Genomic DNA, 27,828 nt, shown 5'->3' with positions numbered 1-27,828 from the left:
TACAATAAAAAAAATGAAGTCTTTATTCTTTTGGCTCAACTGTAATGTGGCTTACCGTTCTTTATGGTAATAGCATTTTCCTGCATGCAGTTCACCAACACACAAAGTCAACAGTTTCAGTAAAAGGAGGAATTAACATTTAATTTTTGCCTGTGAATGGAATACGGGAAAAGAAAATGTCCTGGTGTGATCAGATATACAAGTTCGCTACTTGGTTCTTGTGGAGGGGAGAAATTATAATTGTAGAACCGCATATAATATTTAGAAGACTTCTAGTGCAGCATGAATCAACAAGAATAAGAATAGTCTATGTAAACAAACACTGGAAAAGATCAAGGATTTTATGGATAATAAGACTAACTGCTTATGCAGGCAGTGCTAGGAATTCAAACAAATCTTTCCCACCACATTTCAATTACAAGTTATAGCTATTTGGAAGCAAGTGCATTTTGGACTCCATCTGAAAATTCACATTAAGATGTGTGCAAAAATACAGTACTAATTAAAAAAAAAAAGGTAACCCAGAAACCTAACATTCCCCCCATTCTTGCCTTTCATTATTTTTCTACTTTGTGAAGTTCTTCAATTAAAAAGTGCTATGGACAGAAAGTAAGAACTGCCTGTGACATCGACCTGAAGATCAGTTTTGTTTTGCCATTTATGTACAAAATGCTGAAAAATAAAATTGAATGACATCTGTACACTATTTATATTTTTTCTTAGAAAATCCTAACCATGTATTTGAACAGATTTAAGCAGTTTGCAACATGATGTGTACAGCTGGCTACACACTGTACAATACTCACTTAAAATTCAAGAGAAGAATAAAGTAAGGGCAGAACAAGAAGCTTTTCTCTTTTCTTTTCTTTTCTTTTCTTTTCTTTTCTTTTTTACCGGATAGCTGAAAACTATTGCTTGATGAAATGAGGAATGATATCTGGTTAAACAATTTGTTTCACTTTTACCACTGACATATGGCTTCCCATATTAGATTTCTGAACAAATCCAAGAAAAATACAGCAGCGAAGGCAAGATAAACAACATGCATCAGTGATAGCCTCCAAACTACTTATAATGGTACAGAATACATCATATTTTCCTGTTCAAGGCTTGCGAACTACAGTTATTGTGGTACATATTTGATGCAATAAATATTGTGCACAGGTCATTATTCCTTTGCTCAAACATGCACCACGGGGTTAAAAGAACTATTTACATAGACAGCATTATCTCATTGACACATACAGTGTCAACCTTGCTGAGAGCAGAAGATGGCTAAACAATACTGCAGGAGAAAGCAAAAACAAACTTATAAATGTCAGGTTCTTCTCCCCCCTTTTGGCCAGTTTAGTGCTCCAGATGAACACATTTTTGTTTCCTAAAGAACACTTAAACAAAAATCCCCACCCGGTTTCCCTATCCAACTACAAATTTAGTTACGTGCGTGTCAACTTGACAACGGAACGGTACATGGAGGGGACAAAAATACCTCTGTCGAGTAACTGTTGAGTTTATGAGACTTACAGGCACATTTAAGAATTGTCAGGATGAGACGTAAAGATGTATACTTTTATTCAGCACCTCAGAATCTGGAGCCATCCTGAAACATGGAAGTATTTAAAACCCTTGTGCAAAGAAGTCTTACTTGTTTCCATGCATGGTCTATAAGTGCAGCATGCCTTCATGCAAATCACTTCTTCTGTCTGTACAAGAGAATCAGACAGAACAGCTGGTCCTCATGGTCCCCCTGACCCTGAACCCACCCACCCCTGAACATAAAACCCATTTACAAAAATAGTCACATATAATAGTAAACAACCTGTGAATTAAAAAAATGACAACCTCACCAACACTGATTTTTCGTTTGTTTGTAAAAATATGGCAAAAGGTGGCAGTTGGAATGCAAACAGTGGATACAGTTATTGTACTTGAGTGTTTTATGTTAAACACACATAAATTCTAGGTTTGCACCTCTTGTACTGGTCCCTACAGTCTGGGTAGCCATTTTTCTTTCCTCTTCAGCAGTGTCAGCTGGTAATAAAAACAGTAGCCTCCTGTCAAAGTTCCCATCCTGTTTTACACAGCAGCATGGGAATTGACGAGGGGGTCACTGTCTTGTTAATAGGCACTGACCTTAAGTATATATATAACATTTGTATATATATTTATAGATATATTTGTGTGTGTGTTGTGTGTGTGTGTGTGTGCAAAAACAGTCAGTTTGGCATAAACCTCCACTTGGAGTCCTTTTGAAATAATACTCTATTTTCTCAAGCTGTAAACAATTTGTCACAAAGGGAATCCTTCGCGCTTTGCTCATTTTTTACTGTCCCTGATATCTTTACCTTTATCTTCCTTTTCTGATTTGTCTTTTTCATATTTGTCTTTATCAGGCTTTGTAACGCTATCATAGGAAGGTGGAGAGGTGGTGGAAGGGGTCATATCATTTTTTTCGGGGGTAGAATTCTCATTCAGCTTATCAATGATCATATCTTCTTTGTCATCTCCAGCTTTGATTCGATCCTTATTAAATAGGCAGGACACTTTTTTAACTTTTATCTTTAAGAGGTAGCGCCTGAAGGCTCGCTGAATGATGACAGCAGATACGTCCTCTTGCTTTCGTTTTAATGTGGTTGTAATTGGTTCATAAGAAGCTTTTGAAGGATTGGCTGCCATGAACCGATCTTCCATTTGAACACGAAGGGCATCCATTTCATCACTTTCACCCAAAACACGTTTTGTGAAAGCAAACAAGATGTCAAGGCAGTGAATTCTGTCACCACTTACCATGGGCAGATCCATCGCAATAAGCTGAACTTTGTTCGGTTTTGGTATTAGAAGGGGAGGATCCAGTGAAGCTGCAAAATCGGAGAGTTTACTAAACTCTATGAATTGAGTTGCATCCGGATCAAACTTTTCCCAGACTTCATAGAACATCTCAAAGTCGTCCTCGCTCAAAGGCTCAGCACTCTCTTCTGTGGCAACGCTGAAGTTCTCCAAAATCACAGCAATATACATGTTTACTACAACTAAAAATGATATAATAATGTAGCTAACGAAGAAAAAAATCCCAACGGAAGGATTGCCACAGTCTCCTTTGACTGAACTTCCTGGGTGGTCTTTGTTAGGGTCACAGTCTGGCGGCCCACTGTTGAGAATGGGTGCTAGCAACCCATCCCAGCCAGCAGAGGTGGTGATTTGGAAAAGGCAGATCATGCTGTTGCCAAAAGTTTCAAAGTTGAACATGTCATCGATTCCCACTTCTCTCTTCACGTAGGCAAAGTTGGACATTCCAAATATAGCATAGATGAACATGACCAGGAAAAGGAGAAGACCGATGTTGAACAAGGCAGGGAGAGACATCATCAAGGCAAAAAGCAGGGTGCGGATCCCTTTAGCACCCTTGATGAGACGCAGGATGCGACCTATCCTGGCAAGTCGGATCACTCGGAACAAGGTGGGTGATACGAAGTATTTCTCAATAATCTCTGCTAGGAACATACCTAAAAACAAAAATTATAAATAGGTTACTTAAAAAGGGAATGCAACATCTAATCTTAATAGCATGATAAAAATTGCAACCCACCATTTAAAATGGAAAACGAACTCTACAGTATTCAGAAAATTACAATTAGAGATTAATTAAGATATTGAAAAGGTTTTTTTTCATATTTCCCATTAACTTTCCAAATTTTTCATTAACCACCATTTTAGTGTTCTATTGAATTGTAATTTTTCTTACCTACAATGGATAAAATGACAACCACAAAATCAAAAATGTTCCAGCCAATGGTGAAATAATAATAGCGGAGTGAAATCAGTTTCAAGACACATTCTCCGGTGAAAAGGACTATGAAGATCAGATTAATTCGGTATAGATTAGTTTCCATTGCATCAGTTTGGTCATCTGTTTCCACCATCATGGTGACCATGTTAAGGCAGATAAGAATCATGATGCTGATGTCAAAGGCTTGTTTTGTTACAAAATCAAAGACCATGCCTTGAAATTTGTTCTGTAGATGAAGAAAACAATGTCTTATTCAAATATCTCATGATTTACATAGTTTACCAGTAGATACCTTGTACGGAACATTTGTAATTCATTCTACGGCCAACTGTTTAAGGTAAAACCAAATCTAGATGCACTAGGGGCCATTTCTCAGTCCAGTGGGAGCTGCTGAGTGGCTTACAGTCACAACTCTGCCATAATGCAACAAGACCCTACAGTAGAAAAGGGCATGAGTTTTCCCCATGCCAGTATTATCCCTCCTGGACAGGACAACACTGGCATGTGAAGGAAGTGTATCAATGGCTGCCCTGTGTGAGCTCTAAATCCTTACCTAAATGGCATAGGAAGCATATAACTGCCTATAGGCTTCCCATGGGCATCTATTATGAGAGCAGAAAGGTAGACTAGATGGGTCTTTGATCTAATCCAGCAGGGATCCTCTTATGTTCTTAGTTATTTAGATACAATATTTCTTCCCCACCTTTCTAGTGCCCACTCAGGGCAGTGCCTAAGAAATATGTTCTTAATCTTGCATTGGATATAATTTTGACTGAGTGTCAATCTGTGTTCCAACTGCATTCCCACTTAACGCCCTCCCATCAGATGTCAAAGAGATAAACAACTACCTGACATTCAGAAGACATCTTAAGGCAGCCCTGTCCAGGAAAGTTTTTAATGTATGACATATTTTTGGTCTTTGTGGAAGCCGCCAAGAGTGGCTGGGGAAGTCCAGCCAGATGGACAGGGTACAAATAAATTATTATTATTATTATTATTATTATTATTATTATTATTATTATTATTACTCCTCGACATTGTAATTTAATATATAGATAGATATATAAGTAAATAATGGTTGGAAACTTAATGAGGCTTACTGCTGGCCTTGGTATTGGTTTCTGTGGTTTCTTGGACCCCAGTTTTTTCATTGCATTGTAATATTTCTTCTGCTCTTCTGTCATAAAGATGTCTTGACCTCCAAAGTAAAGGGATGAAACCAAACCTGGTTACAACCGGATACCTCTTTTTTTTTTAAGCAAGCAAACAATTTTTTATTTTTTATTTTTGGCATCTATTCTTACTTAACAACCAACATCTTTCATTGGGTCTCGGCATAGGAGAAAGTGCTGCTAACTGTTCACAAGGCACAGACCTTGCTTTCAGAGGTTTATGGGTTGAACAGAAGTAAGTCATACCCAACAACACCAGCTGAAGTCAACGGACCTGATTGCTGAGGTCCAATAATTTCATTAGGTCTACACTGTGTATTCCCTAGTCTAGTCCCCCTTTCCTTTACTATTGTGGGAACTCTTATGTGCTCACATAGTAGCAACCCCCTTCCAATACTGGCCGTCCAGGCCCCTTTCTTTTGATCAGAGAAAGGATGTTCGTATGCCATTCCCTTTGCGTGAGTCTGCTTTCATCACTGAAGGAATAGTGCAGGGAGTGGAGGCAGGGAAGGGAATCCCCCTCCCCCACTTCTGCTCTGGTTGATCTGAGAATGTGGATGCAGCCCTGGTTGCACTGCTCTGTGAAGTCTTACTGCTGACGGCACCCTAATTTATTAAGTGTAATGAGGTTCAAAATAAGGCTTGCCAACTTATTTTCTAACCAGGCTCTGGTGTCTTTAATGGGTTTGTCTACTTTTACTGGTTGCTGCTGCTTCTCTCTGTGTGTTATGTACTCAGTTGAATAGGATCCAAAATGCAGCAGTCTGATTGGTCCTAGAACAATAGGATTCAGAATGCAGCAGTCTGATTGGTCCACAGGAGCCACCCAATCCAGCTCCAGGTGGAAGTGAATCCACAACCTGATTGGCCTACAGGAGAATCCCGGAATTAGCCAATCACATGGGGCCCGTGATTGGCTAATTCTGGGATTCTCCTGTAGGCCAATCAGGTTGCCTACATTATTTATTTGTGTAAATAATGTATATAAAGCAGACATTCTGGGGGAACTTCCATTCCTCCTCACCACTATGAGCTGAATAAAGAGCATGAAATTCACTCTTGACTCCGAGTATATATCAGTGTGCAAAAACTGGCTCATTGGGTGACATTAGCAAGGGGTGAAGTTAGTTCTCATGCTCTACAATCCCTCCCAGTTGTTTTCTGCACATTGTATGGCTGTCAAAAGCATAGGAGCTGCTTTGCCTGGGGATTTTCATCAAAAGCCTTGCCTTTAGAGGTTGGAGAAATAATAAATTCAACAGATAAAGTACACATAGTCATAAAGTCCCTCCTAAATCTCTATTTTCCTTAAGGCTTTCCTGTGTCTTCAGAAGATGTCTATAAGAAATGTGTACCTCAGATATATTTTCCCCCTCTGCCTCCCGCATGCCCCTCAAACTATTAGCATTCACTAATATGGTTCAACCTAAGTGAGTGACGTCACTTTGATTACGGATATAGATTTAGGATTTGTTGGAAATGAACATTCTGCACTTTTTTGGGGGGGGGGAGGACCTAACCTTACAAAAAATCTTCTTAAAAAAAACCACAGTTGTAAATCTTGACGGCAAACACAGCACAACAGACATTGAATCGTTATCACTGAACCCTTGACAATGCATTCAGAACACAGCAACAGAATACTTATCTTCTTTTTTTGTTGATTAAAATTGTCTATGATGACACCAATAAATAAGTTCAAAGTGAAGAAAGATCCAAAGATGATAAAGATGACAAAGTAAAGATACATATACAGGTTATCCTCATAATGAGGTTGCTTCTCCACCTACAAAGACATTTTAAGGAAACATACATTAAGCCAACATTTAATATAATTAGCTATTATCCAGTATAATTATTTAAAATTGCCACAGACCTGCGCTTCCCCAGAATTTATTTTGACTTCACAGCTACAAATGGAAAACTCTAAACCGAAATATATTGGTACACAACACTGAATCATTCACCTATCTTTTTGCTCTGAGTTATAATTCAACATTTTCTCTCTCTGCTCCTCCACCTTAGTTCCATTACCTATCTGGATTTCAATCTAGACTCATATGGCTTTTGCTAACTCTGTATAGAGTTGTGATTAGAGTGCTGGCCTAGGACTGGAGACGCCCATGTTCAAATCCCACCTCAGCCATGAAACCTTGTGTGTGTGAGAGACCTTGGGCAGTCACTGGCTCTTTTTCTAACTCTACCTCACAGGGCCATTGTGAGGATCAAATGGGAAAGCAAATGGGAGCTGCATTGAGCTCCAGGGCAGATAGGAAGGATATAAATGTAATAAATGAATAAATAAATATTGGTTGAAGGCAATCAAGGTCTACAGAATAATATATTAAAGGAATACTAGAGAAGATGGCAGATACACAAAAGGGGAGAGAGAGCGGAGAAAAACAAATAAGGAAGGAGCATGAAATAACAACAAATGCCAATTACACTAAGAAATACATGGAAAATTATTGCAGGGTGATTTTTTTTAAAAAAATAATAATAATCTAAAGTAAGGGTATCCAATGTTGGACCCTCCAGGTGTTGTGGAATCCAGCTCCTATTAGCCCCCGCCAGCATGTCCAATGGCTAGGGATGATGGGAGTTGTAGTCTAAAACATCTGGATGGCACCCCATTGGCACCCCTGATATAAATCTATACTGTTACCCAGGATTTGTTGTTATAAAATTCCTATTTCTGGAATGGTATCTTACAGCGATTTTTATGCCTACAGCTGTTCATCAATGACAATGCGTTTGAATATCTACCTCCTAACTCTTAATGAAAACCTTTCAGACTCATGTATATTTAAGGATTGAATAGAAGACAGACTGATCAGAGAGCGGAAAGTAGCAGTGGAGACTGAGGCAGGGAGAATAGGCAAGATAACCAGTGGAGACTAAGAGACAAATCAATTGTGGAGAAGTAACTGCCCTTTTGGGCCTGCAGACAGCAAATTTCAAAATAAAAGGCAGTGGCGGTGGGTGAGGGAACAAACCCTGAGAAATTAGAATTGAAATAATAGTTGTGTGAAATCTGAGTGCAAAAGTGTGCTCGTGCCATGGGAGTGCACTTACATTTCGTGAATCCACAGCTGCATACATAATATCCATCCAACCTTTGAAGGTGGCCTGAAAATAGAACACCTTTTTTAATGCCTGCACTTCATAAACAATTTGGCAACCGAGGAACAAAAGCATACCATGTATGTATTAGAGCTGGATAAATCCGTTCAAGGTGGTCTGGGACAAAGACTCTCCTCCCTGGAAGAGAGGGGAGTGGTTGTGGGCGGGAGCCCGAGCTCCGCCCCTAGCAGGAGGCGTAGCCCCCTGCCTCCCTCCCTCACCTGGCTGGCGCCACACCCCTCAGCAGGCACCCAACCAGGTGCCTCCAAGGGGGCGTTACTGCAGCCTATATGCTGCGGCGCCAGCCCCTCCTTGGCCTCATTCTTCTCCGTCGTCGTCGCGAGTCACCCACCCTCCACTCCCTTTGAGCTCAGGGTCTTAGTTCATTGGCCTTGCTATGGACTTTAGGTTGGTCGCCCTGGTTGTCCAGGGGACCTGGTAGGAATTTTTCCATTTGGCATTAGGCTTTTTGGTTTTTTCGCCTACCTCGTAGCAATCGTCAGAACTTTTGTGGTATTGGTGGGTAGGGTAGGCATTGGAATAATGTGTTGTGGTGTGTCGAAGGGCTAGGTGTGGCCATCGCCTATGCCTTCAATTTCTGGGTATTCCATTAAAGGAATCTGGCGGTCGTGTACTCTGTCCGATGCCTGCTTGGCGGGAGGCCATGGCACAACCCTCGGTGACATCAGGGGAGAGCCTATAGTTGGATTACCATCAAGAGGCTCCACCTACTGGTGAATAAACCCCTTGTTTTAGACATCCAATGCCTAAGCCAATACCTTTTCACTGCTGTAATCAATAAAGTTGTGGCCTTTTCTTGCCCATTAACCTTATATCACGTGTCCTTGCGTATTCATTTCACATTGCGGGGGTCGGGTCCTCGAACCACAACATCCTATTAATTTCTAGCTGAATGAATAGGATTTAAAATACTTTACGAACTGTACATTAGGAGTGGGGAATCTGTGGCCTTCCAGATGTTGCTGGACTCCAACTCCCATCAGGCCCAGCCAGCTTCGCCAATATGATAGAGCTGTAGTCCAGCAACATCTGGAGGGCCAGAAATACCCCCACCCTGGAGAATTTCTTTTAGAAATGTTTTGAAACATAAATAGGTAATGCCACTGACATGCATTAATGAACGAACGCCTCTGTGTACATATTTTACAAATAATCATAGCTTTATTGAAGATTTGCACTGGACTGTGTGCTCCTATGTGTCTATTTCAGATCAAAGTTCAATACTGCCTGGACATAATGTTCCGATTTCTCAGCAATGTTGCAAATATATGCATTTTGAGATCAGACAGTCTGCTGGTTCACTGTAGGCAGATTCCCCACTTCAATTTAACACTAAGCTGTGTTCAGATAGCGTCTTGAAATTCTCAACTCTGTTTCTGTGCAGATGCATTGGGAAGACATAATTTTACCAAATTTTCTTAGGAGGGGAAGTTCTTGGTGATGGGGTTCACCTGTCAGTAGCACAAGTTCTTTCTTTCCCTCCTAAGGTCTCATTGCTGTTGTTTGGTGAAAGTGGTAGCAGCGATTGTAGCAGTAGAAGCAATTGCGTCAGACGCGTGGCCACTATTTTCCACCCTTCAGTGTGCCCCAGACTTAGTGTCATTCCGCAGCACTGTGGTTGGAAAATGGTGTCTGCTGCCAAAAACATAAAAGACATAGGAAGCTGCCTTATATCACTGGTCCACTTAGCTCAGCATTGTCTGTGCCAGCTAAGAGCTGCTCTATGGGGTTTCAAACTGGAAACATTCAGTTAAGTTGTGGGTGAACATATCCGACGGCACAGCGATTCTTCAAACAGCTCTTGTTTATTCACAGGCCAGAACAGAACTGAAGGGTTCAGTCAGCCTGCTTATATAGAGCTCCATTACAATGCTACTGTAACAACTTTCTAAAACTATCCAATCACTGAACGTCACTTTCGATGCCTTATTTGCATAACTATCTACAGTACACCCCTGCTGGCCCAGGGTGAGAACTTCAGTACATAACACATTCCCAGTCTGACATGAAGATGCCAGGGACTGAACTAGTGACCTTCTGCATACAAAGCAGGTACTCTGCCACAGAACAAGGGTCTTTCTCCTAAAGCTTGAATGAAAAAAATGGCGGAGAATGTTTGGAACAAACTTGGCAAAGTGGCCTTCTGTTGTGAAGTGGGAGAATGGGAAAAAGAAAAGTATTTTTTTGGGGGGGGGGAATCACTTCTGAGAAATTTTAGCTTAGTGGTATTTTTCCAGTAAAAATAAGACAGCATAAAAGAAAGCACAGCGAAACTTTTTTCTTTTTTCTTTAAAGAAGAAGTTAACTTTAAGAATTCTAGGAATAACAACCACTTACTACTTGAAGCAAAGAGAGGTAACCAAGCCCCACGTTATCAAAGTTGACTTTCACATTTTTCCACCGGGCGGTTTCATTTCTTTCTATGAGCTCCTCACACTGAGTTTGGTTGTCAACTTCATCGATGCTAAACATGTCCCCTGTTGTGGTATTAATGCAGTGGTAGAACTTGCCAGCAAAGAGATTGACTCCCATAATGCTGAAGATTAACCAGAATATAAGACATACGAGAAGCACATTCATGATCGATGGAATTGCTCCCAAGAGGGCATTCACTACCACCTATAAAACAAATGACACCGTAGAAAGTAAGTTTGACTGTGTAACTGCAAAAAAGGAGATGCTTTATCAATGTTGGGTGAAAATTTCTGAAATAAAATTTAAAAACTTCTGAAACCTTCATTATACATGTGCCCTCCATAACTCATGGAAGAACTCTAATGTAAGTATGATAAAAACCAAAGAAAGCAAGGAAGTGTAATACAATGGGGGTAGGGAAACCAGTCCGACCATTGGAACTAAGAAACAGAACATTCAGAGAGAAATGCCAGCTACAGATAATCAACGTTACCAAACATAGGAGCGATACACAGTTTGTATTTTCCAAACACATAAAGAGTACATCATGTAAAAAAATAAAAGCAGCAAAACATCTCATGAAAGCCAACGTTTGCAATTTGGTGAGGGAAGAGAGTTTTGCACATCTAATTTTGACAGAGTGATGCCTCTTTTTTTGCTTTCAGATGGGGCATTTTGTGTAATGCCATACCCCTAAAGCAGACATTTTGAGAGCAACGCTCACAATGATTTCTTAAAAGTTCAAATTAGCCTCAGAAGGTTAGAAAACCCTGGTCTAAGCCACCAAGAGCACCATACTCCAACACACAGTTGAGGTCATAGGTCAGAAGAAGTGTCTTTCAAGGAAGTTTGAGTTTTAACACTTCTGAAAATGAAGTATCCCCTCGCTTTGGCATTTCATATCAGAACAGATCACTTTTGCCATGTGCTTCATAGAAATCTCTGCAGGCAGCTGAGAAGGATAGTCATTGTGCCATAGACAAGCAGCAGAAGTATATGAAGTATAGTTTCGCAGCCTGGTCGATATGTTACCCTGGTAACAGAGTCAGCAAGGAAAACACTTCTGTGTGGCTGGAGCTCGTAACATATGCAGGCTACAGCCACGCTGGTCATTTAAGCCACTTGGTTAGCATCTGCACCAATGCCAATAGTGCAAATCAGAATTGTAGAATTGGAAGGCGAAAGAACGGCTCAGTGTGAGTGACCCATGTGGCTGCTGTTGGCAAACGATAAATTCTGCTTCATTTTTAAGTTTGGTAAGCACCCAACAGCCAGCATTTAATATAGCACTGTATTGTTTAGCACATTTTTATTCCATTTCCATCCTCTCTTAAAAATAGGGTTTACCCATCTTCTTTTTAAAAACGGTGATAAATAAATAAATCCATACGTACACAGACCGACAAATAAAAGTATTATTACACGGTGTAGTGGACAGCTGGCTTCAAGGCACAGGCAGTGTAGAGTCTGTGGGAAATATGTCTCTCCTTTAGCTGCATGATCAGTCACATTATTCCCTCCATTACTGCTGCATTTCAAAAGCTGACCTACATTCCCCCCTTTCTGAGTCCTGCAGCAACACCACTCCCTTGCGGTATGAATCCTTTGACAAGCTCAAAATATGGTGCCAGAGATATGCTATCATCTGCCGGCAAGAAATGTGGAGTATAGGGCCCCAGGTATAGGTGGCACTCGAGGAGGCAAAAGGCATGCCAATTACTTTAAATTTAGGGGGCCGTGCCCAATGTAGGTAGCATAGCACACATATATCAGATATTATTATTATTATTATTATTATTATTATTATTATTATTATTATTTTATTCTGTTTTTAATATTCTGTTGGGAGCCACCCAGAGTGGCAGAGTGGCTGGGGAAACCCAGCCAGATGGGCGGGGTATAAATACTAAATTATTATTAAACAGAATTATTATTATTATTAAACTGCTTGTGCAGTTATTTTCTTTTGGATGTTAAAAAACCTATAGATGTACATTATCAAAATGTTAAAGGTTTCAGAATAGGAATGTAAACATTCAGTCTAAATACAAGAACGCTATGGAGGATTTCTTCTTCCTGTTGGCACTCTTGGGATTTTGTCATTCTCAACCATTGGGTGTTATCTGTAAATTTGGATACCGCAACCTGATTCCAGGTCTTTGGAAGCCTCACTGATTACCACCCACCATTAGGAAAGCTTCTGTTTCCACCTTCTGATTTCTAATTCATAAGAGGAGCTATCAGCTGATCCCATGACTGTCAAGATTTGATGTAACAAACTCCTTAGCGCTACATTGAGCTCCTCCCAATATGTATTATTATGTGTTATGTAATATGTATTATTAATGCATATGCCTGCAAATCATATGCATGTGCACATGCATTTAGATGCATCAAGGTAAGAATACCAGATGCTTAAAACCAAGCTTTTAAAATATAATCAAGAAGTTGACAATTCATAGTTAATTAAAAAATATGGAAAGTAAAATAATACAAGAGAGGAACTGAACTTTAGCTTTTTAAAAAATAAACTATTCTTCTCAGGAGGCTGAGAGAGAAGGCTGCTTGCTGCCTTTGTAAAATCCTGGATTTCTACCGAAAACTTTGCTTCTCATATTCTTAATATGCCATCCAGAAGACGATCATGATGGTTTTGTACGTTACGTTAAGCTCTTTCCATGTTTTCTTACCCTCATTCCTTCAAATCGTGATAAAGCTCTTAGGGGTCTCAAAGCCCTTAAAGTCCTCAGTGATTTAATGGCGCCAAGTTCAGAGTAGCCCAAGGCATTAGCTGTTAAGCTAACTAAAGAGACCTGCACATGAAGAAAAAAGAAATTAATCTGTAAGCTATATAACACATATAAGAATCAGCACATACTTTTTCTATAACTTTGCAGAGATCATTTCAGTCATTCACTGTAGCAGAACAAATGGCTCAAAGGGCACCTCATGATAAAATGGACACAAAGGTATATGCTTTAGTTATTCTCATTATAGAAGAGCTTGAAAAAGAATTTTGCCTTGGCCCAGCTAGTGAATTTAAACAGGTTATCTGCCACTATGCAATGGCAGACCCACCAAGTGTCCCTATTTTCCTTGGACACCCTTGATTTAGAGAAGCCATCCTGGTTTCTGATTTAATCCCGCCCAGAATGTCCCACTTTCCCTTAGGATGTCTGGATTTTCATTGGAGAATTGTTGGAGGGTATGGAGCTATCCAACCCCCGAGCCGTCTGAAGCCAATGCTGTATAGGGATTTTTAAAAAAATGTTTAATGTTTTATTATGTTTTTATATGTTGGAAGCTGCCCAGAGTGGCTGGGGCAACCCAGTAAAATGCATGGGGTCTAAATAGTAAAATTATCATTATTGAATGGGACATCCCTATTTTCATTGGAGAAATGTTGGAGGAACATATGCAATGGAACATATTTTGGCATTTTAACGGTTTCTTGTGTACAGGAAGGGTAAAGGCATGCACACTGTCTCTACAAAGCGAACAGCTTCTTCTGGATTGATGGGAAGTGCTTCTACATAATTCGATTTTCGACTGAGCAACGCTAATGCCGTTTCTAAGGGGAGGTGCAAGACCATGCTTAAAATGCCTGCCACTTGTTCCAGGGCATAATTTTCAAACCCTGAATTATGCAAGCAGTTGTTTGCGTTCAGGTGTAAGACGAAGTAGAAGTGCCCGTCTTTTGAACTGAGATGTTATGTCAGGCTGCATGGCAGTTTATGCAAATTGCTGCCATCAGCTTGTTGCAAGGGATTTACTGCAGTGTTTTCTAACCAAAGCCCCCTTCTTGCATCAATCACGCAACAGGGCTCCGTGTGTTGAAGTGGATGTAGAGCCCTGCTGCTGGCCCTGTCCCAAACATTGTGCGGCTTCCCCAGCCCCACCTGCAAGTTCCACATGTTGAGCAAAAGGAGAGTTTTCATACGTAGACACCTATGCATATAGGCTTCCATTGGATCAGGGCACCCATAGCATCAGGGTTCTCAGTCTATGGAAGACTAAGTGTGTAGGTGTCCCTGTTGTATAGATCCATGTTGACTACAATCCAGAGCCATCCACAACTTTACCATGGATTCCAAAATATAGCCCCAAAAGGTGCGCACGCACAGAATGCTAGCTAGTGGATGGATCTGGATCTAGCTTTGGACCATGCCATTACAGGTAGATATAGATTTCATTATCTCTGAAGTTTTTCTTAATGACATGGGGGAGGACACATTTTTTTATTAAATTCATATAGCAATTTCTTCTGTTTAACTGGTAAATTCAGCTTGTACTAGTTCGGAGTGGTTTCGTCAATGCCGCAGTACGAAAATAATTACCCCAGCCAGATCACCACACTACTAAGGCCCAAATGGCTATTTTCTGGAAGTAATTACATCCCTGGTTTCTGCAAGTAGTGACCACACTGCTTTTGTTCACATTATACCATCCTATTATGCAATTCTGGATTAAAGTTACTCGTGATTCTTGCAAATGTGTTCACTTTACTCCACAATTCATACAAAATAGAAAAGAATCCATGGCACAGTAACTGTAGTTAATTCACCGTAACTCATTTTCATAAAGGTAGATTGCGTATTCAGCTCATAGAAAAAGAATACGTACATCAACAATGAGGAAATCCAGCCAGCACCAGGCATTGGTGAAATACATTTGAAAGCCATAGGCCACCCACTTCAGAAGCATTTCCAGAATGAAGATGTACGTGAAGACCTTGTCAGCATACTCCAGCATGGTCTTGATAGTCTTGCGCTGTTCAATATATATGTCTTCAAAAGCCTGTAGACGAATACACACATATTGGATGGATTTTAGTTTGACATTAATCTTTGAATTATTTTTGTTTCCCTTTCTAGTATTTGAAAATTCAGTCCCCTCTTCCTCTCTGTTGTTTGACATTCACGGGGGAAGGAATGAAAACATGCTTTGCACACAGGAGGACCAAGTTACAATGTTTAGGTAGAAAGTAATGGGTCTTTTTGAGACCCTGGAGAGCTGCTACAAGCCACAGTAGAAAATATTGGGCCAGATGTACATCGTTTAACCTTCCAAAGCAGCTCCCTGTCTTCCTTTCCTCCATTCTGCAGAATTATTATTATTCAGCAGTTAAGGGTCACATTGTTGGAGCGGACCTTGTGGGATCTCTAGCGCAACACCTGTACAGTGCACAAGATCCAGAGCTGGAACGTTCCAAACTGATGGCTGTCCCATCTCCATTGTTTAACTTCTTACCATCAAGAAGTTTCTCCTAAAGTTCAACCAGAGTCTTCTGTGACTTTATCTTCTTATATGAGACCACCCTTCAGGAATTTGGGTGAAGTAATAATAATACCTTTATTGTAAATGTACAACCTGTGTACAGTGAAATTAACCGAGCCTCCCTCGCCCTCCCCCCCCAAACACTCAATCTCATTGCACTCTGTGTTCTTGTCGCACAGCTCACTAACCATGAAAGTCAGTTGCACTATATTATTTTCCATTCAGCAGCCTAACAGCTCATGGATAGAAACTGTTTTTTAGCCTGTTGGTATGACTGATTATACTTCTAATCTCCTGCCCGAGGGCAGAAGATTAAAGAGGTGCTGGCCAGGGTGTGAATTGTCCCTGAGAATTTTTCTTGCTCTCCTAAGGCATCGATCCCTTACGATGTCATTTAGCGGACTCAGGGGACAGCCCATGATATCATGTGCTGTGTTCACCACCCTCTGTAAAGACTTTCTGTCTGTGGCTTTCAAGCCAACATACCACACTGTGATACAATATGAGAGGACACTTTCTATTGTGGACCAGTAGAAGGAGGTCATCAATTGTTGTTTAACATTGTTCTTTCACAGGACCCTGAGTCTCTGTTGGGCCTTCCTAATCACCTGAGTTATACTGTATTTCCAAGTGAGGTCTTCACTAAGGTAAACTCCCAGGAATTTAAAGGACGTACTACTATGTTTCCTCTTTAAAATAAACATACCCAGTTCTTTCAGCTTTTTCTCACAGTTCTTGTTTTCCATGCCCTTGACAATATTCACTGCCCTCCTCTGAACACCTTGTTTTGCCTACATTCCTCTTAAAGTGCAGCATCCATATCTACACATAATGTTCCAGATAAGTACTACTGAGGAATGAAGTGGAACAGAAAATGTCTGTTGGAACTCTTGTGTTCCCAGATATACCTGCCTGGTATGATGTCAAGACTTGTTTCAATTCATGTCAACAGATTCTAGCAGAAATAATAATAATAATAATAATAATAATAATAATAATAATAATAATAATAATAATAATAAATTTATACCCTGCCCATCTGGCTGGGTTTCCCCCACTCCTTCATCCTGTATCTTCATGTTACTTGGCCCACTTTGCCTTTCTTGTTCTATGTGCTACCCTAATCCAACTCCTTTTGTCAGTGGACAGTGTAGCCCTGACTCATTGATAGTGATGGTGTACAGCTATCCATAAATAGCCCAGGCATTGGAAAGAAGGTATAAACATTGGAAACAATGGAAATTAAATAAACCAAGGAGATCAGGTGAAAACCAGGGGCACCAACTTGGGCCTTATGGGTGCCTAATGGCACCTGCGGCATAATGTCGTGACAGGCAGGGCCTTGGCTGTTGCTTCTGAGGTCTGGCAGGGTCTTGGAGGCCACGTACGAGGCCTTACGAGACCTCCAACGTTGCCTCAGAGGTTGCGTTGGAGCCCGTAGTGTGGGTGCCAAGCACCCAATTATTATTTTTTTGCGGGTGCTAGGGCTCTGAAAGGGTCCTCTATGGTTGGCACCAGTAGTGAAAACTAACTCAGCCTCCTGAACATGAATCTTTCCTCCCTTCTGCCTTGCCAGTGTGTGAACTCAGGAGAGCACTGGAAAAGGTGGTTATTCCATCTTTGGTCACCCTCCCCTGACATAACTCTATGGATTGCTCTCTAAGGTTCTGTGGTAAAGAACGGTTTTCAAAATTACCAGAGCACCACTGCTGAGAAGAATCATGAAGACAATAAAAGTCTCAAACCAATTATGTTCTACTATTTTGTAGCAGGTCTTCCGAAGATTCCACCATAGTTTTCCTTTCCCGTCTTCCACGCTGACTTGGCAGCACTTGAACTTCCGAACACAGCCTGGCAAAATGCGGCAGGAGGATGTGACAAATGAGAGTAGCATAGTCAGTTATTCTGAAGCTACAATTAATTAACAACATTTTCTATGGTCAGTCTTGGGTAGAATATATTCTATACTAAAATACAGTCCTAAAATAGTTTGTCCATTAAAATTAAAACTCACTCGTCGGCTCAGTTGTTCGGGGAGGGGGGAGGAAGATAGGCCAGCTTAATTTATTTTACATGCCGTGAAATCTCCAAGTGGATCCCATTTGGAACAGATCTACTTATTTCACTGTATACTAAAACAATATGTACATTGTGTCTCAACGCAATACAATTTTTGAGTGTGGGCTCTTATAGAAACAAAATGACACCATTCACTCGCAAGAGTGAGGCATCACCAGGGTAGGGAGAAACCTAAAGTTTGCAGAACCCTACAGTCTGCAGAGGTACAATTTCTTTTAAGAAAAAGGACAGCCCAATGAGGAGGACTGAGCAATACTCAAGTGGCTACAGAATACTGGCTGACAATTTGAGAAAGAAGGCATGACTGACTGACACTACAAACTGCAGCATTTCGTTTCTTGTGATGTATAAAGCAATTTGTGTTCCTGTTTGTGCTCTGTATAATAAGCCTGATTACGTTTGAATGAAACACACACAACTCTTCCTCATTAAGAATAAGCTAACCGTGTGTAGTTTAGAAGTAGCATCAGAGGATTAATTCTTCCCACAAAAATTTTGCCTCCACAGGACTCCGTAAGTGTGAAATCAAAAAACAAAAACACCCAAAGCATAAATATATATTAAGTTGGATTACTTTTTTCTAGGAATTTTTTTTTGTAAGCTGGATGTGAGAAATTTTTCAAATATTCATAGGGTTGCTGGGTCACAAGAAGCAATTCTGGGTAACAGACCAACAGTGTTTACCTTGGAAGCAAACGCTGGATCTGAAGTTGTGCACAACTTATATCATTGCTAGCATAACAGGGGAGGAATACAGATAAGCAAAAACAAAATGCTCCCCCAAAGTAGTTTCAATTTTTTATATTCCTCACCTTCTGTAAAACAGGCTTCTGGTTCAAGAGATTCTTCTGGTTCGGCTTCAGGTTGCTCTCCAACTGGGGGGACTCCAACGTCAACTGTGCTACCTTCAGATGAACTAGATGCATTTAGTTTCTGCAAATAAAAGCCCCATGTGAAACTGTTAATTACCATTCTATTTCTTATAGGACTGGGTTGCACTTAATGCATTCCAAAATGCTCTCTGTGTAATTAAGAGCTCTCAAATGAAGAGCAGAACTGTGGAGGCCAGTTTGCTTTCCTGTATGTGAGGCCATAAGTATTATTAACCACATCAAGCGGGGTTTTTTTCCCCCAATGATGGAAGGATTTCGGTATATTCATAGAAGGAACCACCATTTTGAACCAATTTGCTAAGAAACTAAGCCACATACTGAACTGACAGTTCTGAAGTAACATTAATTGGTAAGATAGAGAGAGAGAGAGAGCACCATGAATTGCAGAATTTTCCCCAAGTTACGGCAAAAACCGAGGGAAGCATTTTCATGTCAGATGCAGGTACAGTAGGCATATGATGCAAACTATGTTTAACCCTTTACTTCCTGTTGACATGAAAAGACAAATTATCAGTGTATAAGTACTTCTAAGTTTCTGAGGTTTCAGAAAGGAAAGCAGCGTATTAATTCCAGAGCGGGAGCCATTATTTCGCATTCTCTTTTGCCAATGCACTTGCACAGCTGAGTGTGCATTTTTTAAACTACTTTTTATTCTTGCATGGTACACATATGTGTCCTCTTTAGTACTTAGATAATTGTGTGTATTTTTATGATAGCATTTAAAACACAATTTTTCAAAAATGCTATTTTTGGAGGGAAGGAGATTGTGCCAATCATGAAAAGTGACGTCATCTAAACTTCCAACTGGTTTCCTGATGTGATTAAGGAAAGCTAGCAGACTGCTGCATTGGCAGCAGTAGACAAATATGAGTACCATAGTGAATAAAAGTAGAGCTGATAAATCGCATTCTGTAGCATTCTACAATGTTATTACCATGGTAGTGTATAACATCAGTAAATGGCTGCATTGGTAAGTAACTATCTTTATGTGGGGAATGATGTAAGCAGATGGTGAATAACGCATACTGGTGTCAATGTACTATTATAAAAAGATCATTTTTTACATAATACTCCAAAACAAAGCTGTCGGCATTATTCATCGGAATCAAGCTTTTTCACGAACTCTTAACCAGCTAAAATATTAGTTTGATGAAGAAAGTACTTTACCAGTGTTCCAGTTTGAATTTTATTTAAGCAGCAGAAAGAATTGGTTACCATTCTGAATTTACTATTTTTTTAAAAAGCCTCAGATTACCCTCAAGCTGTTTCTACCAATCAGCCCTTTCTAGTCTATTTTCTGGTGGTTTCACTAACTTCTGGATCAATAAAATTACTTTGCTTCAGAAGACTATTTAGCATTTCATGGGTTTTAAAAATCGATTTTTAGGAGGTATAAACAGGTTCTGTTGATTGCATCAGAATATAATTTATAATCTGCTCTCTGTTTTGTTTTTATAAAAAGGCTGTGTAATGGTACTTGCAGGGAGAGGGGCAACAGAATTAGATTCAAGATAATCTTTTTGTTCATCTGAGTCCCTTGTTTTTATAGGAAACAAAAACTGTTGTTGTTAGTTTTACACTTCCAGAGGAAACACACATTCAATTTTCAATGCACTTTAATATCAATAAACAAAATAAAGGTCAATGGGGAATGAATGCTATCCCCATGTACACTAGCTGTATAGAACCATTTAAAACAACATAATATTCACACAAGTATAGTATAAGGGGACTGCAAGCATTGCACTCTTGTTCAATGACAAAAGGAAGTTTCTGATAATATAAAAATAGTAACCACACCATCCAAAATTGGACTAGGCTATCTCAGTACAGTACTTCCAACATACCTGTTTATCTCAGAACAATAAAACCTGGGATTAATCATTTATCAATAATAATCTTACTAATACTGACCAGTAAACAGTTTCCTGATAGTACGATCTTAGCCACCTTGTAGCAAAATGCATATTGTGGTCTTTTATCAAGCCGGAGGTGAGGGATCAATGTTGGGAAAATCCAGCACACTCTTGAGTGCAGCTTCAAAGGATATATTTTGTACTTAGCAACAGCTGATGTACAATATCATTTACAAAGTGCAAATGTATATACAGTAAATCATAACTCTTTGCTGCAAAATAGAGAAAAAGCAGTTGCAGGAAATTCACTGCAACAGTATCCTTCGATATGCAGCCTTCTATCCTAAATGGAGACTAGAAAAGGGCTTTGGCTAAGCACTGTTTTATAGAAATGGCCACAAATCATAAATTACACTATATTCTGCTCACAGATTGGTAGAAAGTATATGCTCAGAAATGAAGTTCAACCAAAATCAAAGGGAATGGCTTTTAGGTAATGATGTTCAGGCTCAGGTACTTACATAGTGCAGCTATGCATACCTAAATCCCAAGAAATCCAGTAGCATATAAGTACAGTGTATTTAATACATTTAATACATCAGATGCACAAATAGATTTTTGGTATGCACTGACTGCCCCGTTCATTCCAATTGATGGGCTTAGTCCATCTGTACATGGAACGCACATGCAGATCATGTTGCAATGAATTCTGATGTCGACGCACATGTGGAGCTTCTATACATAAATGGAGCTCCTGTGCTTATAAACCACCGATAGACTGAATCAGAAACACCTATCATACGTAATCTATGCAATTCACGCTTAGTCAATAGATGTATATAGAACCATAACATCCTATTTTTTTTAATAGTTTGAAATTGTAAAATATTTTGCTTGCATCATTCCAAACTGCAGGGGTGTGTGTGTTTTTTTTAGCATTAATGCTGCAGAATTAGCAGAGCCAAAAGCAAAAAAAGCAAACCAAAATCATGATGAGTCTATTCAGAAAATAAAGAGAAATCTTTAGGTTGGGTTGTGGGGTTTTTTGGAAGAAAAAAATTGTTTAGTAACTTGTGAGCAGCGCTAAGTCCAAAGAATAAACAAGTACGAATCTCAGTCTTTTTTCAATCCTTGAAATTATGTGCAGTTCATTCATCAAATTAGTATATTAGACATTTCACATGCAAACACAATGATCAGGCAAAAGTCTAAGATACCATTATCTGAAACGCAAACAGCCACTTTACATTCATCTTGGTTGAGGTACAAGTCTACATTTCATGAATTGTAAATTAAACCTTTCAGGTTTCTTCTCAGTGAGAAATTGGCATGTTTCTTGCAACAGGCTGTAATAATAATAACAATCTTATTAGTTAACCGAGCCTGAAGTGGACACTGCGCAGCACCCAAGCAACTCAGAAAGAGAAAGCATCCCAGGTTTGCGAGATTTGTTCGCCTTATTCAAAGATATCATTTATCCTTAAAAACAGAGAATGCCGTCTGCCCATATGATGAGGCAAGCCTGGGATTGTCGGGGGTCAGGATTGGTGGAGTGGGTGTTAAAAGTAAGAGAGGCACATTCAGAGTTTTATACAGTGCACACTGGTTATGCTGGAAGCACTCTCTTTAAATCTGCCCATTTTGAATCTCCAGTACTTCAAAAGGAAAGTTTGTGATAAGGCGTTAAATACATTCAGTACATACTAACAGAGCCAAAAATTATAGGCAAGTCATTAAGAGTTTTCATTTCTGAGTTGCTCTGTATTATGGCACCTTTGGCTATATAGAAATAATGGTTTATATAAAATCATCCCTTATTTAATTTATTTGCTACCTTTCCTCCTAAAAAAGCCCAGCCAGCCCTTATGTAGCAATGTGACAGAGAGGAACTGCAACGTCACTTGTCTTTTGAGGAAGTGCATTATGAATATACACAGGGAATATCACGCGGTTAATTTGCCAGTTTCTAAAAGTGACATCTTCCAGATTTTAGGTAGAAGGGTCTGATTGACTGAACTTGAATTGAGAGTGTAATAGGGCACATCGTAGCACCTCTTGAAAGGAAATATACTATTTTGTACTGGTGGTGCCCAAAGGGTCACAAGTGTTGAGTTGAGCTGTAGAATGAAATAAATCCAGTTTCACTAAAGGTACATCAGACTAGAAGGAATGGATGTTGTAATTGTTGTTCCCATTGCTTTTATGTACATTTGCCCATTTTCTGGGCAAGAAGCCCAGGAGGATGAACTCAGCAGGATATACTTCTGACTAAGCATGCACAGTACTTTTCTGCCCCATCTTTCTACCTTTGCAATACAGAATGTCAACCATAAACATCCTTGGAAAAGCAAGATTTCCCCCAAAAAACAATATGCTATGGAAAATATGCCACAATTTAAAGGATGGTTAATTTATTAGAGTTCAGATATTGTACAAACCTTAATATTCTGGGTATTTGGGGGGGCATCTTAGATGCATCAAAAGGTATGCTGCTAACAGAAGAAATAAGCACAATCTAGAAACATTCTAAATTGGTTTTGGTTCTGAATGCCTTCTGCCTTTAATATACCAAACAAGATTTACAAATGCGAAGAGGTTTGGCAGTACTGTTATTCGTGTACACACCTGATTTGCTGGTAGCTGTATCATGGTTTCATACAGTAATAATGCTATAACAAAATAGGTAGGGTGGGCAAATCCATACTGGCCCCTTCGTAGTTGGGTAGAAGAGGGGATTTCAGAAGGTTGTCATGCAAGCCACACGGCTGAAATTCCCTCTTCTAGACAATTCTTAAAGATACAGGCGGCTGGTCTCCATTTTCATCTGACCATGCTAAAGGGAAGTGCTTTTTTAATTATAAAATTGAAACTAAAATAAGAAATAAGTATGGTCAACGTGGAATTATTTTGGGATGCAACAAAAAAACCAAGACTATTTTATTATGCTCTTAATAAGAGTGTTTTAAACAATAACAACTGCGCATGAACCCCACATTTGCATCAATTTACATAACTTGCATGCTCCTTTGAAATGTAAGCATTTTTTGGGTGGGGGAATGGAAAACTACTAAGCAGAGCATCTGCAAATGATCTCAATATCTTATTTTAATTAAAACTGATTTTCGAAACCGGCCATGCTATGGAAATTAAATGAAAGAGGTGGAAGGAGCTATTAAAGGAATGGTAGGAGAAGACAAACACATACAAATTGATTTTAAATGATTTGGGCTTATCATATACCTACTGAAAAAAAATCCCCTTAAATTGAGGGAAGTTGTGATTTCTTAATTTGCAGCAAACCTTTTTGCATACAAGTGGCACAGACACCAATATCCGGCAACAGCAATCAGTGACACACTTATGCATGTTGCTTCACTGTAGTAAATAAACACAGGGGAAGGAAAAACACTTCCGGGGGGCAATGCCTGCGGAAGAATCTGTGCCACACCCTTGCATGCTTTTCAGGTCCTGTTTACATAGCTGCAAAGTAGTCCACCCATTTTCCCCAGTGCTTATTATTCCCAAGACTGGGACATATGTTTAAAGGGCCAAACTATATGTTACGTGTAGTTTGGCATTGTGTAAATCATTAAAAATAATTAAAATGGCAGACCTAGGATGGATCAATATCAGGACTATGGTGAAGTTTTCCGCTTTCACTTTTTAAACAAAAACTTTTTTTAAAAAAAAAATTGCCCCTCTTCTGAAACTATTATTTCTGAACAGACTTCCCTCCAGATGAAAATAGCACCTGGTGGAGGGTATTTTATTTTTGTGCTCGCAGCTGCAGGGTGGGTGTTGTTTAACCTGCAGCGGTAGTGTTTTGCTAGGCGAATTTCCCCCGCATTTTGTTTTGCGTGACAAAGTTTTGAAAAGTTGCTGAAGTGTTATCTGTTTGTATTCGTTGTACAGCTTAATGGCAGGCTATAAGGTCGCACAGGTGTTTTAGCTTGTGAAATAAAGCTAGTTATTTTCGTTATAAACTCAGAAATCATGCACACCACCCAACAAAATTAATTGTAAGTGCAGTAGTATAAAAATACCCCTTGGCTTGATTAAGACAGGAGTGGGGAACCTCAGACCCGGGTGCGAAATGCAGACCTCTACGATTTCCTTTCGGGCCCTTGGTCTTCTCCTGGGCTGTGCAGAAATGCCCACCCACCAGTGGCCTCTGTCTTTCAGCAAGTTTCCTTTGAGATAATGTGACCTGCAGGATGAAAAGGTTCTCCACCCTTGGATTAAGCAATTAATCCCTTTGCTTGCCCAAAGTACTTTGTCTCCCAGTTACACCTAGTGAAACAAATGCTTTTCAGGTTGAACAAATTGCATGCATTTCTTCTTCTGCTTGCTATAAAATTGCATTATACTAAAGAGTGCGTCCTAACTGGAGTCTGAATGCCTACAAATGTTGGACTTGCCAATCCTGCCTGCCCATGCTGTGATGCGAGTCACCTGACTCTGCAGAGAGCAGCCGTGTAGCTTTCTAATATTGCAATGGATGGGGGGAGGAAGATGGCTGAGTAGCATGCAAGCCAATCCATATCCAGTTAAAAGGTGATCATATATAGAGGTAGAACAACTTGCTTAAGTAACCTGTGTAAAATTGATGCTGCTCGTTGCTCTGCTTGGTAAAAACAAAAAGCACCAGAGCTGCATTCCTGAATGATCCAGCTTGATTTTAATCCTGCGAGAAGTAAGAATGGTAGGACATGAAGTTTATAAAACAGTATCTCCGCTTTTGATTTTGGATTATTATTACGTATGACTTGGCTTACAGATATTAATTGCACGTCATCTAAAATAACACAGGGAAAAGGTGTATTCATTGCCTTAATAAAAATGTCCCTCAAAATCATGCACTGTTAAATGTTGCTAGAATTTGATTGCAATGTACAGAGGTAAATTAGAAGCTGGATCCTAAAACAGAGGAGATTCCTGCAGAAGCTGCATTGACTTGCTGGACTGGATTTTCAAATCACAAACCTGAAATTAGTTTCAAGGTCACACACAAGGCTGGAACATTCACAAGTACCTTTGGAATGGAACCCTCCTGTTTTCATTTAACAAAACTATGACATAGTTTTACCAAAGTTAATAAATAAATGTCTTCTAAAATTTCTTAATCTGAACAAATACATTATAACTCATCCGGATGCCTAGAATTCATTTTTTTTTAAAATCACCTTAAATGACACTGTGGAAAGCAACACTTCTTTTTGTTATTCATAGGTCCGAAGACCAATAAACCATGGACAACAGCTTATTTAGATAAAACTTTGTGCTGGTGCCACACTGCTTGATTGTTCCTGATTGCTCCCAGCATGCCATGAAGCTTTGGCTTGTCATTATGAATGGACTATGATTGTGGGCTGTTTCTTCCTAACAAGCCCAAATGAAGCCATGGTTTGTTGTTAGCTTGCTGATCATAGCTAACTATGGAGCAACAAGCACAATTCCAGTTCAAATGTAATGACAAGCCAGAGCTTTAGGGAAGAAACAAACTGGGAGTGATTGAGCAATGTGCACTAGACTGTGTATTGAGCTGCTCAATTCCAATAACTATACTTTATCATTTTGTGTGAACAAGGTCACAGAATTGGGGGGGGGGAATCTTCTTTTCCAACCAGCTTTTCCTAAGGCAGACCTATTCACCAGTCAAACTCACCGTCTTGCTCCACCAATCAAACCAGGCTACACTGGGCCACATACGGAAAGCATACAACAGATAGGGTTCCAGGTTTTTGCCCTGGGTGTTAATTGTCTGAAAGTAGGTGGCAGCTAAAGGGTTTTGAGGTATGCAAGCGTACAAATTCCATGCAGCTTGAGCAGATTGTGCTGGCACAGGAAATTATTCCCCTATTATTAGGTACAGTTGTGATGACCACAATTTCCCCCCTCTGTGGCTACTAGCAGCTATGCTCTTATTATTTGGATAGGGTTTGTGGTGTGTGAGCAAAGTCTCAAACATCACCCCCTCAGCGCCTTAGCCCAGATTTGCCTGGGCCAGGCTATGGCTATTTTATAAGAAAGGGGGGAAATGGGGAATAATGGAATTATAACAATGGAAGTCCCACATAATGGGTAGTTGGCTCAGGCTGCGGCACCGTTGTAGTTTAGAGTTCGCTGTAACCTGTCCTGAGTGTCCTGACCTTGTGTATGAATAGTAAAATATTTTAGCAAAATATTTGAGTTCCCCACAATGCCCTGCCTAACATTTCAAGGTTTTGTGCTGCCGGGGACCAGACAACCCTAAACACAGAAGTGCTTAAAAACAACAACTCCAAAAATGTAATGCAAGAAGCATATCACATGTGAAAAAATCCCTCCCTTCCCTCTGCAACCGTGGGTCACTAATTTTATCTTTGTGCAGAGGGGATATCCCCAGTTCCAAATATAACAGCCAGGCAGACAATGAGCACAATTCCCAAAATAATTCTCTAGATCAGTTTCACCAAAACATGTGGAGGATGCCATGTTGCTGAAGGCTAACCTAGTTTTTTCAAAACTAAAATAAAATATGAGACTAGTCCATGCCACCCAGAATTCTACCTGCCATTGCTCAATCCCAAATATTATTGAGGAAAGTGCTAGAAAATCTATATTGAGGGAATGGGTGGCTGGGGGGTTATCCTCCTAACCCAAAATGTCTACATCTCAGGCATTTACTGTAGGTGGGGAAATTCCCTAACACATTCTAGCATCCAGCGTGTGTTGTTCACAGTTTGAGGGAGGCTAAAGCTAACTTAACAAATTATTGTGTATACCGTATATCCAAAGATGGTTTTTCCCAAAGCATAGATATTTGTACTAAATATCCTGTCTTCTTTCAGCTTAGAATTCTAGGGCAGGTCAAGTTGACACCAAGAACTCAGTGAGGTAGAGGTCATGTTAGATAAATTAGATGATTAACGGTGGGCAATCTTCCCCATATGCCCTTTGAAATTGTACTGCGAATAAAGGAATTTAATTACAAGGCTACAAAACTATCACTGATTCTCATTTATTATATGGGTTTGATACAATAAAAAAGTGGGGAATATTAAACATATGAAGTTAATGTTAATCTTCAAAGAAGGAGTTAGAGTATTTCAACTGCCATAACGAATAACTGTCTTAATAAAAATCACTGTCTTCTACCTTTGCATTTGGAAACATGAAATATCAAGGTATATCACTTGTTCACACTGGTGGTAAAACACTAAAAT

General features: G+C 39.7%; 1 protein-coding gene across 2 annotated transcripts in view; it reads right to left on the bottom strand.

The window, feature by feature from the left end:
• Positions 1-27,828, bottom strand: part of LOC309376647 (sodium channel protein type 2 subunit alpha) — a 95,852-nt gene continuing 68,024 nt past the window's right edge. For both annotated transcript variants that reach the window (XM_081923179.1, XM_081923180.1), the window contains exons 18-27: positions 18,687-18,807; positions 17,492-17,646; positions 15,142-15,315; positions 13,209-13,331; positions 10,441-10,722; positions 8,035-8,088; positions 6,608-6,745; positions 4,888-4,992; positions 3,743-4,013; positions 1-3,503 (exon numbers count right to left, since the gene is read on the bottom strand). In XM_081923179.1, coding sequence (XP_081779305.1) covers positions 2,317-3,503; positions 3,743-4,013; positions 4,888-4,992; positions 6,608-6,745; positions 8,035-8,088; positions 10,441-10,722; positions 13,209-13,331; positions 15,142-15,315; positions 17,492-17,646; positions 18,687-18,807 — 2,610 coding nt within the window. In that variant the 3' untranslated portion in view covers positions 1-2,316. The remainder of the gene's footprint in view (positions 3,504-3,742; positions 4,014-4,887; positions 4,993-6,607; positions 6,746-8,034; positions 8,089-10,440; positions 10,723-13,208; positions 13,332-15,141; positions 15,316-17,491; positions 17,647-18,686; positions 18,808-27,828) is intronic.

This window comes from Podarcis melisellensis (assembly GCF_964234715.1).
Source record: "Podarcis melisellensis genome assembly, chromosome: 1".
In the NCBI taxonomy this organism is placed as follows: Eukaryota; Metazoa; Chordata; class Lepidosauria; order Squamata; family Lacertidae; genus Podarcis; species Podarcis melisellensis.
This window is presented reverse-complemented; position numbering and strand designations above follow the sequence as displayed.